The sequence below is a fragment of the Rhinolophus sinicus genome, chromosome 18 (genome assembly GCF_057876585.1).
Source record: "Rhinolophus sinicus isolate RSI-liver-muscle chromosome 18, RSI-T2T, whole genome shotgun sequence".
NCBI classification, from domain to species: domain Eukaryota; kingdom Metazoa; phylum Chordata; class Mammalia; order Chiroptera; family Rhinolophidae; genus Rhinolophus; species Rhinolophus sinicus.
This window is the reverse complement of record NC_142518.1, coordinates 21,499,056-21,518,113: the sequence shown is the minus strand read 5'-3', so window position 1 is coordinate 21,518,113 and position 19,058 is coordinate 21,499,056. Positions and strand designations below refer to the sequence as shown.

General features: G+C 34.6%; 1 protein-coding gene across 1 annotated transcript in view; it reads right to left on the bottom strand.

Annotated features, from left to right (window-relative positions):
- IL1RAPL1 (interleukin 1 receptor accessory protein like 1) overlaps positions 1-19,058 on the bottom strand; it is a 1,306,826-nt gene that overhangs the window by 51,108 nt on the left and 1,236,660 nt on the right. Inside the window, exons 7-8 of the mRNA XM_074323621.2 lie at positions 6,084-6,216; positions 4,065-4,210 (exon numbers count right to left, since the gene is read on the bottom strand). Of these exons, the coding sequence (XP_074179722.1) occupies positions 4,065-4,210; positions 6,084-6,216 (279 nt within the window). The remainder of the gene's footprint in view (positions 1-4,064; positions 4,211-6,083; positions 6,217-19,058) is intronic.

Here is a 19,058-nt window from a genome sequence, read left to right as displayed (position 1 = left end):
GAATTAAGATTTTATTTTGTTTTTTAAAGATAAAAGGCTGGTCCAGAATCTAACCTAGCTTAATCCTAGGTGAATTATTTATTGTAGTATCCTCTTGGCATTAAGGAAGACTCATTTGGCCTGGGAATGATATCTCAAAAAACCCATACCACCCATTGGAGGGCTATAACATCATTTTTTATTGCATCAACAATATTGAACAAAAGGCAACTGTGGTGGAAAAAATGCCTAAGTAACTTTGGCAAAGGTGTGTCCTGGCAAGATTACTTGTCAAAACTGATAATTTGTGATTTACAAGATCTGTATTCATCAAATGCTTTAACATATCTCTCTAGGGAGGTTTTAAAAAGAAAGACTTTGAAGGGCTATAAGATAAGGGATTTAGGAGTCAGTGACAGAAAAATATGATTAATACTGACAGTTTCCATCTCCTTTGAGCTTTAGTCTTCTGAGTAATATACTAACTCATCTGGTAATTACATGATTACTAGTATGCCAGCAATTTGACTCTTTCAGGGATCCTATGATTAAACCCCCAAACTATCGGCTTACATGGGTTGTGCCTTCACATTTTTAACCTTACAAATCTGGTGACAAAATCCTTTCTTTTATCCAAAGATTACTGGGATGGACCATTCTACATGATTATAAGCCTCTCAAGGACAGGAGATTGCATACATTGCTGCCTTGGTGCATTGATGACATATTTGCTTGCATCCCCCTTAAAAAGAAGGCACACATTAACTTTAAGAAAGACTTTTGGATTATATGACCTTGAAGGATTCTTTAGAGCTTCTTAATGCTTTCATTTTGCTAAGAATAAAATGCTGTTGGCATAAATACATATTTGAAAATCATGGAAGATTTAAGTATTGAAAGGTGCTCTAACACTGGCCACAGTTTTCTTCTTCATGTTTAGTTTAAATAAACAGACATTATTGGGAAAGTTTTTTCAAACAATTTCCTTCACTCCTCAATCATTCATTTTTGTAGCACTGGAAGCTTTTTATGGCTATAGGCAACTTAACCTTAGGCCACACATGCTAAAAACAGCCTGGGGTGTTTGACCCTTTCTGGCCTTGTGCCTGTCTATAAGAACAGAGGTTTAATAATTGTATCCTCCTTAAATTTGAGGCCTGACAATAAAGTTTGGGAACTTGTTGCAACAATGTTGTTAACCTTTTCTGATATCAGCGGATTATTCATTATGAATTTGTACCAACTGGACAAGCAGTTAACCAAGTTTATTATTTGGAAGTGCTGAAAAGGCTGCGTGAAAAAGTTAGACGACATGAACTTTTCACCAACAATTCATGTCTCTTACATCATGACAATGCACCAACTCACATGGCACTGTCTGTGAGGGAGTTTTTAGCCAATGAACAAATAACTGTATTGGAACACCCTCCCTACTCACCTGATCTGGCTTCCAATGGCTTCTTTCTTTACCCAAAGATAAAGGAAATATTGAAAGGAAGACATTTTGATGACATTCAGGACATCAAGCGTAATACGAAGACAGCTGTGATGGCCATTCCAGAAAAAGAGTTCCAGAATTGCTTTGAAGGGTGGGCTAGGTGCTGGCGTCGGTGCATAGCTTACCAAGGGTAGTACTTTGGGGGTGACCATAATGATATTCAGCAATGAGGTATGTAGCACTTTTTCTAGGATGAGTTCACAAACTGAATTGTCTTACCTCATACAATTCATTGCCTTTCCTCTTTATGATTACTATTTAATGGTAACTCCTACTTTGCCCTAAAAAGAAATGTATTTTGTCCAGGTCAACAGATTTTTATTTGTGCCCTATATATTCTCTCCACTACTTCCCTTCTTGAGGAATAATTTAGACACTTTAATTAGACTATATTGAAGAGAATGACCAGAATGGTGAAAGTATGTTATCCACACAAAGGGAAAATTAATAAAAGAAACTAAAGAAATTGAATCTAGGGAAGTAAAGGTCCAGCAGGATCACAGTGACTGTCAAGGGTACATTGCCATTAATCCCCCTTGCTTCAAACACAGATGTACAGCCCAAACTCTTAAAGGGCTGTTTTGGGGAAGAGAGATTAAAAGTGCAGAACTGGGGTCAAGGGACAGACAGACAGTGAATAGAGATACTTTCTAATAGTTATGTTTTTCCAAAGACAGAACTGGCTTCCTGAAAAGGGAGTGTGACCCAGTATAAGATGATAGATCACTTGGGAGATGTTATGGAGTAGTTCAATTACACAACATTTAAGATGATTTCAACCCTGAGAAGCTATTTCTGTTCTTTTATATGTATAATATGAGGTGTAATTAAAAAATATGGTGAATGTTTAAATTAAAAAAATTATTACAGTGAAAGACACATTGCCATTAATCTCCCTCAAAATACTGCCCCTTGCTTCAAACAAACCTGTCCCATCATTCTTGCCACTTTCTGAAGTAGTTCTGGAAGTCCTTTTTCATGAATGTCTTAGTTGCGCTGTCATGGCTGCCTCGATGTCCTGAATCAATTCAAAACGTTTATCTTTCATGGTCATTTTGACTTTGGGGAAGAGCGAGAAGTCACACGGTGCCAGATTCAGTGAATAAGGTAGATGAGGACACACGGTAATGTTTTTATTTGACAGAAATTGCCATCTACCAGAAGCGATGTGTGACACAGAGCGTTGTGATGATGGAGGATAAAGTAAAGACACATACCAAAGAGGACTTCTAGAACTGCTTCAGAAAGTGTCAAGAACGATGGGATAAGTGTGTTTGAAGCAAGGGGGATTAATGGCAATACATCTTTTACTGCAATAAATTTTTTAAAATGTAAACATTTACCATATTTTTCAATCACAACTCGCATTTCTACTCAAGATTTCTTCATTGACTGAATACATATGTTAAGCTAGAGAAAGAAACAATCATATGGCTATCTGCTGCTTACTTTTCCTGTTACATTCACTTAAAGTAGACTATTTTAATATTGTAGTCACCTTGACAACAGACGTGTGTATTTTAATAGCTTTCAGTTACATTATTCAAAAGGAATCTATTGCCCAATAAAGTGCGTGTGGGGGAACAGTCTTCAAGGTTTTCTTTCTTTTCAACCTCAAAGAGTCTAGGATTAAACATGTACTTTGAAATTAAAATCATTGTAGATTTGCTGAGTGAGAGAACATCAAGTGTACTTGTTTGAAAAATTAGAAAGTTTTTACTTAGGGTAATAAAAAAATGTATTTTTCTTTTGTAATGTACATAAAAAATTTCACCAACTATAAGGCATAGCTCAAAATTTACAATTATCCCTAATTTCAAACAATTCAATATATATTTATATATATTTTAACCCTGTGCACAAGGTGTCGGGGCTGCTGTGGAATCAGATTTAAAGTGGCAGATGGTGCACTCAACCATAACATATATTACTTGAATTATTGTTAATAAATAATAATTGACTAATAATAATTCATTAAGGAACAGTTAATGAATTATTATTAATCAAGGGAGGATCTTACATATGTAAAAGTTTTCTGAAGCAGAAAAAAGAATGTCAAGGAGTACCGCAATGCGGAATCCATCAGGCATAATTATTACAATAAAGGAATAACCTTCCAATAAGGAACACAATTTTGGACTTACTTAAAACTATTTCAGTTATTTTAATTGATTTGCCTTTTTCTAATAATAATAAATAACATTTAATTAAATACTTCCTGTGTATAGGCTTTGTGCCAAAGTCTTCACATTTCTTGTTTCTTTCGTCCTTTAAAGCACAGAGTCAATATAGTATTTTTCCCATTCCATATATTAGGAAACTGAAGCATAGGGAAGTTAGATACCATGCCCAAGGTTATATAGTTGGTATTAAAGCAGAGCAATAAATTCAAATTTGACTCTAGAGCCTGAGCTAGTCACCCATCCACTGTATTATTTCCCTTGATGGCCCAACTGCTAATGTGATTATTTTATTTAGAATAAATTTGTGTAGAAAAACAAATTTTAATTTTTTTTTTTTGGTTCCCAATTATTTCCCTCTCATTATAGGCTCAGTTGACCACTCAAGCTTAGAAGGTTACACTCACCCCGTTTGTGAAGGAGAATGCTGGCATGCCGGCGTCCATTTCCATTTTCAACATAACAGGAGTAATTTCCCAAGTCACCTTCTTGTACAGAGTCCACAATTAATGAGATGGAAACTTCCTGTTCCCCAAGATGCTCCTTGAGAATTCTAAAATATAAAGCAAAACGAAACAAAACACCCCACACAAACATACACATACATGAAAAAAAAAAAAATTAGAGGAATCTGAATCTGATGTGAAAATACCTATAGTAGCTGTGCTTCAAATTTGGCTATGGATTGATGCTATCTTAATTAAATTATATCATGCCCTCTTCACTTCTAATGAGTAGGTTTGTCTTTGTAGCTGCTAATGAAGTTGAAGTTAATTATCTTTCTTAGCTGAACAATCACACTGTCGTAATAAAGAGGAGAGAGAGACCTTGAAGAAAAGTTTACAAATGCTTTCCCTTTAAGAAGAAATATGATGTAAAGGTGAGATAAGAAATTCTAATCTCTTAGGCTGGAGGACTAATTATATATTAGGTTAATTAAAAAAAAGGAAGAATAGAAAATTTCTGAGTTATTTTGACATTTCAGATGAAATCTCCAGCCTGTTTTTTTAATGATACAGATCAACTGCCTATTTTAAAAGAAATATGAAATTATAAACCCGTAGACTAAGTGTTCTGATGAAGTGTTTAATTCTTACATTTAAAATTAATAGTAAACGCTCATTAACCTCACCGTCAAAGATTTTAGCCACCTCTCAGAGCAAGTGGAAAACTTCAAAGTAAAGTTCCGTTTCCCTTTTTTGAAGTTTCCACCTCTACCCTCCCACTGTTTGGTAACTCATCTCTGCACAACACTTTCTAATGCAGATTTTAAAAAATGCCTTTCTTGAACCTTCTCTGAGCATCCACAGAAAGATACGGGGGAAAGTTAGGAGATTTATTATTGCCTTTCCTTAAAATAATAGTGAAGTTATAAGTATGAAAAATAGCATAGGAACACTTTAGCATGTTGGAGAGTGCCCATCTGGTCATTTTAGAACTCACTTGGAGTGTAAGATTCGTGTGTATTTGTTGCCAGGAAGAAAGAAGATCCTAGTAGAAATAACCTTATATGACAGTTTCATATGTCTTTATTTTCTATGGAAAACCTTTTTCTCTGATATATTTGATTAAGTTTTAAATGTTCTCACATTTAAAAATGTCCTCCTCCAAGAAGAGGAACCCTCATATACTTGGTTAAAATGCTCATATACAACCAGAAGATGTGATTTTTAGATGGGAGAATGTTTACAAATGATCAGCATTCTTATTTAGTTATAGCCTAATTATTGTTATGCTTGCTTATTTATATTATGATTTAAAATGAGTATCTATGTCCAAGTGTAATTTTAATCATAGTAGAATACCTCAATCCGTAAAAGCAAATGAACAAACAAATAAATCATTTTTTTTAAAAAGAGGCTTAAGCATCATTACCCCAAATCTATGGTATTTTTAATGGTTATTCTCTATCATTTCCACTATAGTAATATTTAGACTTTAAAGCCAGACTAGAAAAGGTAATGAAAACATTTTGTGCAGCTTTTATCATTCCTATCAAAGACTACTTGATACCTCAAATATGAAAAAAATATAAAAAGAAATGACAGATTATATTTGGTTGGATCCTGGTATGTTGTTAATATTTCCTCTTAATAATTTTTAAAAAAGAGCTCTTACAAACAAAAGGCACAATGTCACATTTTCCATATTTGATGGTATTTTGGTCTGTCTGTTATTCAGTACATTCCTCAATGAAAAAACTCCTTTTTATTTCTCTTAAATTCTTTGCAAATGACATTCATGTTTTGCAGCTCCATAGTCAGCTGCTTAAAAGTGTTTTTCCTCTTTGCTATTAAATGTTGCAATATTTTTTTGTTATAATAGTAAAACAAAAGAAAAAGCCTTTTCTTCTAGATCACTTTCTATTCACTAACAGAGCAAATGTTAATCTTGACTGTACAAGCTGACAGAAAAAAATATTTTACCTAATGTCACTTTCCCAAACTCGATTTTCATCCAGATCCTCAATAAATTTTTCTCCTTTCATCCAGTAAATTAAAGGACTGACATCTCCACTGTACCCAAAGAAAGCTCTGCAGGTTAGATTAGCTGAGTCACCTATGGAGAGAAGTGATAGAAATACGTTATGAAACTATTTGCACACTGTTATTTTAGGCAAACTGGGAGAGAACATTTTAATCACTTCATTGATATAATGAAACATCTTTCTAACATAACATTTTTCAGGTGTTTTCAATCTTGATCAAATTTATAAAATGTGTGCTTTTGACAGCTTGTTCAATGAAATGAGAGTTACTTAGGAGATTCTGAAGGAGACTGGTCAGTTACTTTATAGAACGTTTTCCATTTAGGTTTATCTGATGTTTTCACATGATTATATTGAGGCTATAAATTATTGGGGAAGGTACCACAGAGGTGATGTGCCCTTCTCAAAGCATGATATCAGAGGGTACATATGCTGATAATTATAAGATTTTATAAGGAAGTTAGAAGATGTTTCTCAGTGCTGAATATGGGAAATGGAAACGAAACAAAATCTTTGGATGGGAAAGAAAAAGAACTGCATATCCAGGATCCCCCCAAAACGTTATTAAAATATGTTTTTACTATACAAGGAAAAATAATTTAATTAAGAAAACTGACACATGCTCAGGTAGAAAAGCACATTAAAACACAAATGAACAACTCATGAGAATAAATATTGGGGATTTTTATTAGATGTAAGATCAATGATACTATTGTGGAGATTAGTTTCTTTCAATATGGTCCTCAGCAGAGACCACTGTGATGGTGAATACAGATTGGTTGATTACTTAATAGGGTAACTGGAAGTCCCTGACTAAATGGTGAAAGTGCATTTAATGTCTGCAGAAAGTAAGGTTTATTTCTGGATGGGACAGATCATGCCATTTTGCAAACACTTAGTTTACCCAAGCCATTAGCAAACTGAAATATTTCAATACATACTACTTTTAAATCTTGCTGCCTCCAAGTGGAACTAGAAAATGAGGGGGGGGTAGGGTGGCATGGGGACCTGTAAGGACCTATTCCACTTGGATTGGGGCAAGGGAACTCAGGGATCGGTACTACATGAGGAAATGAAAACTAGGCCCTGGTGAAACCTTTGTTGATACCCGAATGAAGTAAGCAAACTTTCTCAATTTTAAAAATTCCTGAGAAGATTCGAGAGTACCTGACAACTCGGAAACTTGAAGGTACAAAGAAGGCCATGTCTAAAGACTGGAAGCCTTGGAGCTAAGCTATGAGTTAAAGAGTGAACATCTCTCGAAATTGTGCTGATGAGTGATTTTACAGTATAAACCCAGAGTAAAGCATAATGAGCTTAGATGAACTCTTTCTAATCCCTTCCATGGGTACAGCCATATGTAAACTCTATTCTTTAAGTTTCACAACAAGATCATTTTTATTGGATAAAAATAACATTATCTTAATTATGTCCACTGTGTAAGAACAGTCCATAAACAAATTCTTGTACTTCTAATATTTCAAAGATAGCATGATATAGCCTTCTCCTTTAATCTTATCTTTGTTTATGTCTGAATGTTCTCCAAGTAAGTGATTTCTCATGGACTTTGTTTCTATATATAATAGTCATCATCAGAGACCAGATAAGGCAAGTCCAGAAAATGTGTACAAACTTTTAAGAAGCAAAATGGAGCTCCAAGTAGGTTCCCTTATTATTAATTTCTGTACATAAGTATTTTATAAATATTCTAATATGGAATCCCCCTGTGTTGGAGAATGTTTACATTAGAAAATGGATAACTAAATGTCAATCTTTCATTGGAAACCAACCGCTGATTTCTATAGGAAGTGTCGATCCAATGTTACATTTTTATAAGAGCCCTAGCTTTTATGCAACTGCACTACTTGTTATGGTGTCAAGGTAGTCATGAATTCAACAGTAAATCTCAAAATACTACATGGAGTATCACATGTGAACAGAATGAATATAGAGAGATTTAAATTTGTGTGTATCAATAATTTATAAAATCTGTCTTTTAAGGGGTCAAGTTTTCGTTTTTAGGTTGGAGTTAATGACTAGAACTCATAAGTAGAAATCTCCAGAAATTGCCTAATTTTCCATTATACAGAGGGTGCCAAAAAATGGATACACATTTTTTTTTAATTTTATTAAATTTATTGGGGTGACAATTGTTAGTAAAATTACATAGATTTCAGGTGTACAATTCTGTATTACATCATCTATAAATCCCATTGTGTGTTCATCACCCAGAGTCAGTTCTCCTTCCATCACCATATATTTGATCCCCCTTACCCTCATCTCCCACCCCCCACCCCCCACCCCCCTTACCCTCTGGCAACCACCAAACCATTGTCTGATACACATTTTAAGAAAGGAAAAAACTATGAAAGTTGTAATATTCAGTATATACCGGTAACAAAAGATGAATACAAGTCACGTTTGACTTCTGCAGTTACAAGAGGTGCTCAAAGTGGTTACCATCAGTGTCCAGACACTTCTGATTACAGCGAACTACTGCTTGAGCAACGTTGACCAACGTGTCCACTTGTATACATTTTTTGGGCACCCTTGGTAGTTGTACTAAATATGGGGGCTTATAAATAATGATTATGCCATTAGTAACTCACTCTGACATTCTTTAGCAGAGAGGTCAATTGACTCCCTCATTGGGACCTGAATTTGTCTCTCCTGTCACAGTCCCACTTTCCCAGATCAAGTGATTTTTCCACTACCTAATTCTTCATGTCTTTCACCAGCAGGCCGGGTGTTGCCACACCTAGGAAATGGCTCCTGCACTCATGTAAGCAACAATTTGCTTTGTCAATCACCTTTGCTCACTTGGACTTTGACTATCTATCTGGCCTTTAGCTCCAGTACCGGGGGTATCTGCAGTGATAGGGGGCACCTAGTGGAACTCTATCCATACTTGGATTAAGCTTGCTGTGGTTCAGAGACTGAAATTCATGGAAGGAATTAAAAGAAGGTGGAGGGAAAATTAGAACAGCACTCCAGGCATAGAGGAAAGAGCGTGAGTGAGAGAATGCCTGACAACTGTGGAGGAAGAAAATAACTCCAGTGCCTGAAGCTAAAATGTACTTGGGGTGTGAGGATGGGAAAGGATTAGGGGAGGAATAAAACATGAGGAGGCCAGAGCAGTCACAGTCCTATCCTTCCATGTAAGCCTTGTTGAAGATTTCGGAGTTCCATTTAAGGGCAATGTTAAGTTGGTTTCAAGTAGACTGACATAAATCCATCTGCATTTTAAAGAAATCACTCTTACTGTCCTTGCAAAACGGGGATTGGATCAGAGAGAATCGAGGAGGACTGAGAATGTTACAACATTTTGGGGTCACAATGAATAGTCATTGCAAAGATCAGATTATTTCCACATAATTTCTTAAAAGGATAAAGCATAGGTGATAACAGTGACTACAGATCACTACGCTTTTTATCAATGTGGTAATAGGAAGCCCTTCAAAGCAGAGATTAAATAGGAAGCCTGATGAGGTAGAAAATATATTTTTTATAATTTACATGCATCACTGTGCATGTGTGTAGGGGAGAAGGGGAGAGAGAGAGAAAGAGAGAGAAAGAGAGAGAGAGAGAGAGAGAGAGAGAGAGAGAAGAGTGGGGAGTTGCCAGCTGCTTCTCAATATGATAATACAAACGGGATCCAATATATGGTGATAGGAAGAGAACTGACTCTGGGTGGTGAACACACAATATGATATATAGATGATGTAATACAGAATTGTACACCTGAAACCTATGTAACTTTACTAACCTGTCACCCCAATAAACTTTAATTAAAAAAATAAAAAACACAATACAATCAGGACAGAAAATCAACTTGAGCAGAGTTCTGTTCTGTGAAGTGATTTGTGAGTGGTTTCTCTTAATTATATCTATTGGTGTGGCTGAGCAAAAGGCAGCACTACCCTTCTTATGCATAGTTCTGCCAGCTGGAAAGGAGCCCAGTGGAGTCAATCCTGAGAGAAGACCAGATGAAGTCAGGCTCACACCTGAGACTACAAAAATGCCTGTGTCTAGTAGGAAAGTTGTGTCTACCCAGTACTTTTCATTGTGGCCTTAGACCCAAAGTGTGTATTGCCTGTGTTTGAAAGCAGGAATAAAGCACTCTCATCCCTTCCCCTTAGGCTGAATAAGAACTGGGATTTGATAGAAATTCATGGGGCAAGGTGGGGCATAGGGAGAGATGATGTACTCCCACTCAATAAGGGCTGATAGAGATTAATAAAGACAAACAGGAAAATGAGAAAAATAGAATTAGACAATTTTATTAAAGAAGCTAATTAGGAAAGAGGAATTAGGAAAATAAAAATGATATGACTGTGTTTGTACGTTGGGCTGATGAAAAAGGACATGCCAGTTACATAACAAGTTTTTAGCATCTGAATTTTAGCAGTCCATCCATGATTCATTTCATATTCTCATGCTTTTTAACAGTATGTTATTTGCTTTGTGTTCTCCTCATTTCTACCCAATATACTACTTCTTACCCATGAAATCCCAACTCAAATAGCAACTCTTCCAAAAGTCTGACTTGGCTTTCCTAGGAACAGTCACTCTGTCTTCTCCCTCCAATAGCCCTTGGAAAATGTCTGTATTTTATCATAATCTATTCCTGACAATATTTGGCTTCCTTGCATGTCTAACCCAGTAACTAGAGTACTCATTCCTCAAAAGCAGAAATTATGTCTGTTTTTTTTACCTTTGTAATTACCAGGACCCATTACAGTGTCTTGAATATGTTAGGAACTCAATAAATAATTTCAAATTCATTAATAACCTGCATAATATCTTTCAAACTTGCATTTCCCCTTGCTTCATTTTATCAAAGCTTCATTAATTAAAGGTTACATGTCAACAGTCTATCTCAACAGGCCAAGTCTCTCTTGTAAACTAGCCTTCACATTGCACATGCACAGCCTCCTCACCCAGACATGATTTCACTTATAGGATGGAGCCTGTTCATACCAGCTTGTGAGAGTCAAGTACTACATTTTCAGAAATTCTGCAAGCAGGTTGTTAAACACAGTCGTCATTTAAAATTAAATCATATAAACTTACAATTAAACATAGTACATTAAAATCAAAGGTTAATAGATACTCAAAACTTGTTAATTATTTTGCTACATTATTCATCTTTAGTATCTGTCTGGAGGGAATACTATATAATAGTGTACTACTGCACATCTCTTCCCAACTGCACGTTTAGTGAGATTATATTGGTAGCTTGCAATCGACCATGGTGGTGGGAGTATTTACCCCATAAATTGCCAAATAGTACAAATCAATGTATGATTATTGTTTTGTTGATTGTCTATGGAGGAAGTGTTAATAATGCAGATTAAACTTAAAAATGTCATGTCTATAGCTGTTATACTGGTAATATCACAAACATTAAAAAATATTCCTCTAGTATCCAAAAACTATAACCTGATTTGGCAAAGAAGTTGTTTACTTCATTGAAGAACAAATAAAGTTCTGACATATATCTCCAATGCTTCACTCTTATTTGCCAATGTAAATGAAAGTAACAACTACCTACATGTCAGGATTACTCTTGGACAAACAAGTTTTACACATTTAGCAGCATACTGCTGTCTATAAAATTGTTTTTTCAAAGATGTTGCATGCATATTTTAATTGCTTTATTGAGATATAATTCACATATCATCAATTTATCCATTTAAAACACACAATTTAACGGTTTTCAGTATATTCATAGACCTGAGAAACCAGCAGCACAATCAACTTTAGGACACTTTCATCACCCCAAAAAGAAATCCTGAACCAATTAGCAGTCACTCATCATTTCCTCCCAACCCCCAGCCCTTGGCAACCACTAATCTGTCTTTCTGTCTCTATGGATTTGCCTATTCTGGACATCTCGCATAAATGGAATTATGTAGTATGTAGCCTTCTGTGTCTGGCTTCTTTTACTTAGCTTAATGTTTCAAGGTTTATCCATGTTATAGCATGTACCAATACTTCTTTCCTCTTTATGGCTAAATAATATTCCATTGTATATATATACCATATTTTGTTTATCCATTTGCCAGTTGATGGCCATTTGGGCTATTTTCACTCTTTGGCTAGTATGAATAATGTTGTTTTGAATAATCCTGCAGAAATTTTTGTGCAAATATATGCTTTAATTTCTCATGGGTACACATCTAGGAGTGAAATGACTGGGTCCCAAGATAATTCTATGATTAAGTCTTTGAGGAATTTCCAAACTATTTTCCAAAGTGGCTATACCATTTTACATTCTCATTGGCAATGTATAAGGGTTCCAATTTCTCTACATGTTTGTCAATACTTGGTATCTGACGTTTTAACTATAATGAGTGTGCAGTAGTATTTCTTTGTTCTTTGTTTTTCATAGTATTTCTGTTTTTTTCATAGTAAACCAGAAATTTATTATTAGTTATTATTATTTTATTAATAACTAGTAATGTTCAAATTATAAAAAACAATGTCAAGATGAAAGAGCTTTTATAGGACCACAGAACGTAAATTTCAACATCATACCTAAAATGCTTATTTCCTCACTGTAGTGTATATACCCTATGATAGGTTTATAATTCTAGTTGAGAATGAGAGGAATTGAATAAATTATTGAAGGTCTACATTTTAAACAAAAACTGAGAAATTTCCAAATGTGTAAAAGTAAACACATTTTAAACAAGAAGTTAACATAAACGAGGCCCACAGGACCATCTCCTTTAAAGTCAATACAAGAACACCTACTAGCAACATTTTTATATTTTTTGTAGTTTTGCTAATGTAACAAGACATTTAAAACAATAAGATGCTTTAAGAGATGATAAAAGTACTATTTGAAGATAATATAATTGCATACTGAAACAGTTCAGAAGAACTTATATTTTTACTTTCTTGAAGAAAGAGTTCTTTCAAGTGTCCAAATGTTAACAAATTAGAGGAATGTTTTACTAGCCAAAGTGTTAAAATTTGGTCTTTTGCTATAATATGCTTTTGAATTTGTATTACAAAATATAAACATCTGTGCAATTTGACTTATTCTACATGCAGTTTGAGTTACTATTCTAAATAGATCATGTCAAAATCATGTCAAAAATATGACTATTCATCCATGTAGAACAAATGGAGTGTATGTGGTAATGCTTAGAAAAAGGGTTGTCTACCATCTCGAAATATTTGGATAGAACTTCACGTCAAAAAAAAAACAAATGCCCTTAAGAAACTCAATAGAGCCAGAATATGCAAAATGAAAACAACAGAGAATGCAAGTCTAACGGGCATTAATTTTAAAACCATTAAATGCTGGCTTATGAAATTTTAAAACAAGACTCAGCTTGCCCAATATGAAATTGTAGGAGAATCTATCTCAGCATATTGGGGCCCCGTGGTAATAAACAATTGAAGAAGGCAATTCAGGAGAAAAAAAGTTTTTCTTCGTGGGGTAAGTTTGGAAATCTGACAAGTCTGAGTTTTTTTTTAAAGTAGATGATTCATAGCAAATTAATATACTTTTATTTCAGCTACAGTTAATGTGGTTTTAAATTAGTTTTTCTTTAATGTTATTCTCTAGGAGACACTGATTTTTATTATGGTTTTGTCAGTCTCAAGAAGTAAACCCTGTGGTTAGCTAAGGTCTCTGATATCTAAAAATCAATATCATACATGATTTCCATAGTAACTGAATGGAAAATAATAGAGATCTTATTTATACTAGCAATAAAAAACAAACAAATTATAATGAGAAGTGGTGGTGAATAAATGAACCACAAAATCATATTCAGTCAGATCAAAGGTTTTATGAAATACATATATATACCTCTCTCTCTCTCTCTCTATATATATATATATATATATATAAATATATGTATATATATACATATATATACACACACACACATATATATAGTTTGCAAAGTGTTGGATGGAAAACCGAAATATTTTTGAAGTCCATTTCTAAGTTATATTTTAGATTTAATGTTATTGCTAATAAAAATCCAATGAGTTGTAGAATTCAACAATATAATTCTATATTTACTTATACATTTAAGTCGATAGATATTGTCCATAACTTTCCTAAAGAAGTATAATGATGATAGCAATGGACAGAATGTGGATGGTCCAAACAAAGAGCAAAATGCATTGATTTTTGTATATTTTATTTTTTTATAAAGTTGTATATTTTTAAGGTGTAGAACATGATGGTTTTAAATATATATAATGCACACACAGTGAAATGAATACTACAGTCAAACTTATTAACATATCACCTCCTCATATAGTTACCATTTTTACTTTTTTGTGATGAGAATACCTGGAATCTACTCAGCAAATTTCCAGCATACAATACAATAATTTTAAACATAGTCATCATCATACTGGACATTAGATCTCTATACTTATTACATAACTGCAAATTTATACCCTTTGACCAACACCTCCCTATTCCCACTATCTCCCACCCCTGGTAACCACTGTTCTGCTCTCTTCTTCTACGTATGACATTTTTTAGATTACACATGTAAGTGAGATCATGTCGGTTTTTTTTGTTTGTTTTTTCCTTTCTGTATCTGGCTTATTTCACTTAGCATAATATTTTCCAGGTTAACATCACAAATTCTTTCTCCATTCATCTGTCTATAGACACTTATGTTGTTTCCGTATCTTGGCTATTGTGAATGGCTAATAGGTCTATGAAGAGGAGCTCAACATCACTAATCATCAGGGAAATGTAAACCCAAACCACAATGAGACCTCACCTCACACCTGTTGGGATGGTCATTATAAAACAAACAAACAAACAAACAAAAAACAAAAAAAAACCCAAACAAACAAAAGAAAAATCAAGTATTGGCAAGGATGTAGAGAAAAGGGAACCCTTTTACACTGATGGTGGAAATGTAAATTGGTACAGACATTATGGAAAACAATATGGCGTTTCCTCAAAAAACCAAAACCAGAACTACCATATGATACAGTAATCCTTCCTCTGGGTGTATTCCCAAAGGGAATGAAATCACTGCCTTGAAGAGATATTTGTGTTTCCATGTTCATTGCAAAATGTATTTAAAAACAATGATAAAAATAACATGGTGCTTGTCCCTCAGGCAGATATAGCTCTTTGGAATCAATTGTAATGCTCAAAAATGGTACCAGATTAACGCCAGGTAATGAGTTATCAGAACTGAATTATGATCTGGAAACAAAAATTAATTTCATATGATCCAACATAAAATTGGGATTTATTAAAGTTAAATATTATTATAAAACAGATATATTATCTAGGAGAAAATATATTTTATGAATCTGTGGAGGAAAAATAATTTCTTAGAACTAGAGCCTGGACATAAGAAAATTTAAGATCAACAGATTTCAACATATAATTAACAAAACTTCAGTAGAATGGAAAACAATGCAAAGGAAATTAAAACAGAAAATGATTATGAATTTTCCTTTTTTGTGTTTGTTACCTAATGTGTATCTGAGTATGTTTTCAATTAAAAAGGAAATACAGTAAAACAACACACACATGCACACACACACACACACACACACACACACACACACACACACACACACGAGGTCTGACAATTATGTTCCCGAACTTGTTGCAATGATGTTGCTAACCCTTTTTGATATCTAGGGATTATTCATTATGAATTTGTACCAACTGGACAAACAGTTAACCAAGTTTACTATTTGGAAGTGATGAAAAGGCTGAGTGAAAAAGTTAGACGAGAACGACCTGAACTTTTCGCCAACAATTCATGGCTCTTGCATCACGACAATGCACCAGCTCACACGGCACTCTCTGTGAGGGAGTTTTTAGCCAATCAACAAATAACTGTATTGGAACACGCTCCCTACATCACCTGATCTGGTCCCCAATGACTTCTTCCTTCACCCAAAGATAAAGGAAATATTGAAAGGAAGACATTTTGATGACATTCAGAACTTCAAGGGTAATATGATGACAGCTCTGATGGCCATTCCAGAAAAAGAGTTCCAAAATTGCTTTGAAGGGTGGACTAGGCGCTGGCGTCAGTGCACAGCTCCACAAGGGGAGTACTTTGAAGGTGACTGTAGTGATATTCAGCAATGAAGTATGTAGCATTTTTTCTAGGATTAGTTTGCAAACTTAAGATGCAATTTCTGATAAAACAAGCCTAGTATGCGATTCAGAGTCAAACAGCACAGCTCTTCCTTATCCTCTTCCATTTAGATGTTGAAAGAACACCTCCAATCTCTTCTCTGATACCCAAGTAATTGCACTAATACTATTTACTACACTTAACCTGAAATACAGGAAATGAGTATTAGAATTCCACAGGTTACATAGAAGAGAGAGACACATTAGTTTAATTTTCCTCTCAATTTTGTTTCTCTGTCTTCCTTCAAATAACAGAAAAATTTAAGCTGTGGCCTAGGGAGCTGCTGCACACATCAAATATATCAGTCAGTCAGGACCAGAGTCCTGAAGCTAATAGTATTCTTGCTGTCTCAACTTCATATCTGTAAATGCTACAGTAAATTGCACTAAATGCTTCTGCTGCCTTTTTGGCAGAAAGGTGCACCATCAGCTCAATCTTACCAGCTTCAGAAGGAAGCACTCTAAAATTGATCATAAAAAAATCATTTGCTATCTAAAGGGAGAACAATACTTGTCATATGGCAAGCTTTTAAGTAGGCCACAATGTGAGGAGAACCTTAGAGGAAAAATGATACATTTTCCCTTCAACCAGTGGATTCCAATCAGCAGTAGGGTCAGTTGTTATTTAGTGCAACATTCTAATTAGGTATCATTTGGCCATTTCTAAAATTGCTGAGGGCAGAGATTCTCTTTCCACTAGAGGACACTCTCTAACTTATTGAAAAAGAAAAAAGAACTCTCCTTTCCAATTAAAAGAAAAATTTATTCTCTAATTAAGAAGCATCAGCATCAGAGATCTTACTCGTTGAAATTAGGAAATAGTGAGCATTTTGTTCTTAAATAAGATGTTGAATAGTAGGGGGTTTTTAATTTCATTTACACAGTTACTTATACATATTGAAATTATGCTATGGTCACAGAAAGATAAATGTTTTGCCAAAGACTCTCCATTTAAGATAAAAGCAAAGTGGTTACAAAACATATTTATCCTTTGTCATCAGTTACACTGAACGGCTCCTCTTCGAAAAAGTTTTATTCAGAAATGAATCTCTCTCTCTCTCTCTCTCTCTCTCTCTCTCTCTCTCTCTCTCTCTCTCTCTCTCTCACACACACACACACACACACACACAAAGTTCCCTTGTAACTTCCTCAAGATATTTTACCCAAATAAATATCAAAACCTATGGCACGTGATAGTTGCCACTATCTAACCACAGAGAGTTCTTTGGAAATTAGAGATTTATCTAAGGATCCCAAAAGAAAGGAAAGAAATGGAAGGGAAGGTTATATTAAGCTCGTAGTTTAAGATGTTATTCCTGCAGGATATAACAACATCTGCTCCAATTTCAAGGGAACAAATTCACAGAAAAACAAGACATATACTTTTACATTTGCTCACCATAATTCAGCTGTAGTGTCAGATTTCTTTATGAAACTGTATTTTAGATTATCTTACAACATATTTCCGTAGCTTTTAAGAACAAAGCAACTTACTTGGCTGGCTAATAGAACTGCAAGAGGATTTAAGTAATCATAAATAACTTGGAGCTAATTGAGTTAATACATATCCATAGTACCCATGGTGGGTGAATGAGTGTATTCACAGATTGTCAGCAATGATTACTATTATTAGTATTGCTATTCTCATGCGACTTAAACTTCTCTATAAGTAATGACTTGCAGTTCATGAGTCAAATTAGGTCAAATATACCTTTCAGGAACCTGAGGGCTGCATACTGGAATTTGGATGAATTGTTGGGGATATTTCCTACACTAATTAGATAAAGAGTGGCAGTGCCAGAACCCTCCAGAATGGAGAAGAAACTCATGCACTTGAGAAGAAAGGGTGTGCAAAATGGGAATGTTATTCCTGCATTATGTTTGGATGGTTCAAAGATTCTTGTAAGGACTCAAATTGTACCTCTTGATGGCTGCCTTCTAGTTGCATGATACAAAAGATGATGGCATCTAGAAAATCAATGGACATCATGTTGAATATCACACATCAGTTAAATATTTGGAGTCACCTGATTACCTCCCCTGGGAAGGTGTGATGTTGCACCTGAGTGCTGAGAAGATGGGTATTAGATTAAAAAACAAACAAAAAAAAACTAGGAAACTGATGACTGCTCAGATGAAAATGTTCAACTGCCAGAAAACAAATTTGCTCAAAAAGGTTATTCAGAAACTCTTGGTGATGATGAAGGACAGGAAGTAGGGTCATTATTGAATATTTTTAAATTGAGTTAAAATACACATAATATGAAATTTACCATCTTAGCAATTTTTAAATGTATAGGGAAGTAGGGCCATTTTGCCTGTCAATTGAAGGGTGGATGGAAGAAGTGACTTGTGTTTGCTTTCTGCCAAAAACATCAGAACTGCTCATAATTGTATTCATTTCTAACATTGTTTTGAGTCATTTACAAAATAGAGTTTCTTGTAATACAGACATTTTTAGGTTTTTATTGCAGAGGACTTACTGATCTCAAAACTTTGTTATTGTATCTTGATAAGACATCTCCTTTATTTTTGCCCCATTAATTACATAGTGACTATACTGAATTCCTCATTGATTCTTTGAACACTTGCAGTGCTTTCTAATCCTTCCAGAGTCTCATATATTTTAAAGCAAATTATTCCATTTTCAGCCTCCAAGTATGTTTAAATCAGCCCTTAACATACATAGAGAAAGCATGCATCTGTGGTCAGTGATCAGCAAGTTCTTTAGACCTCAGTATGACAAGCAGTTGA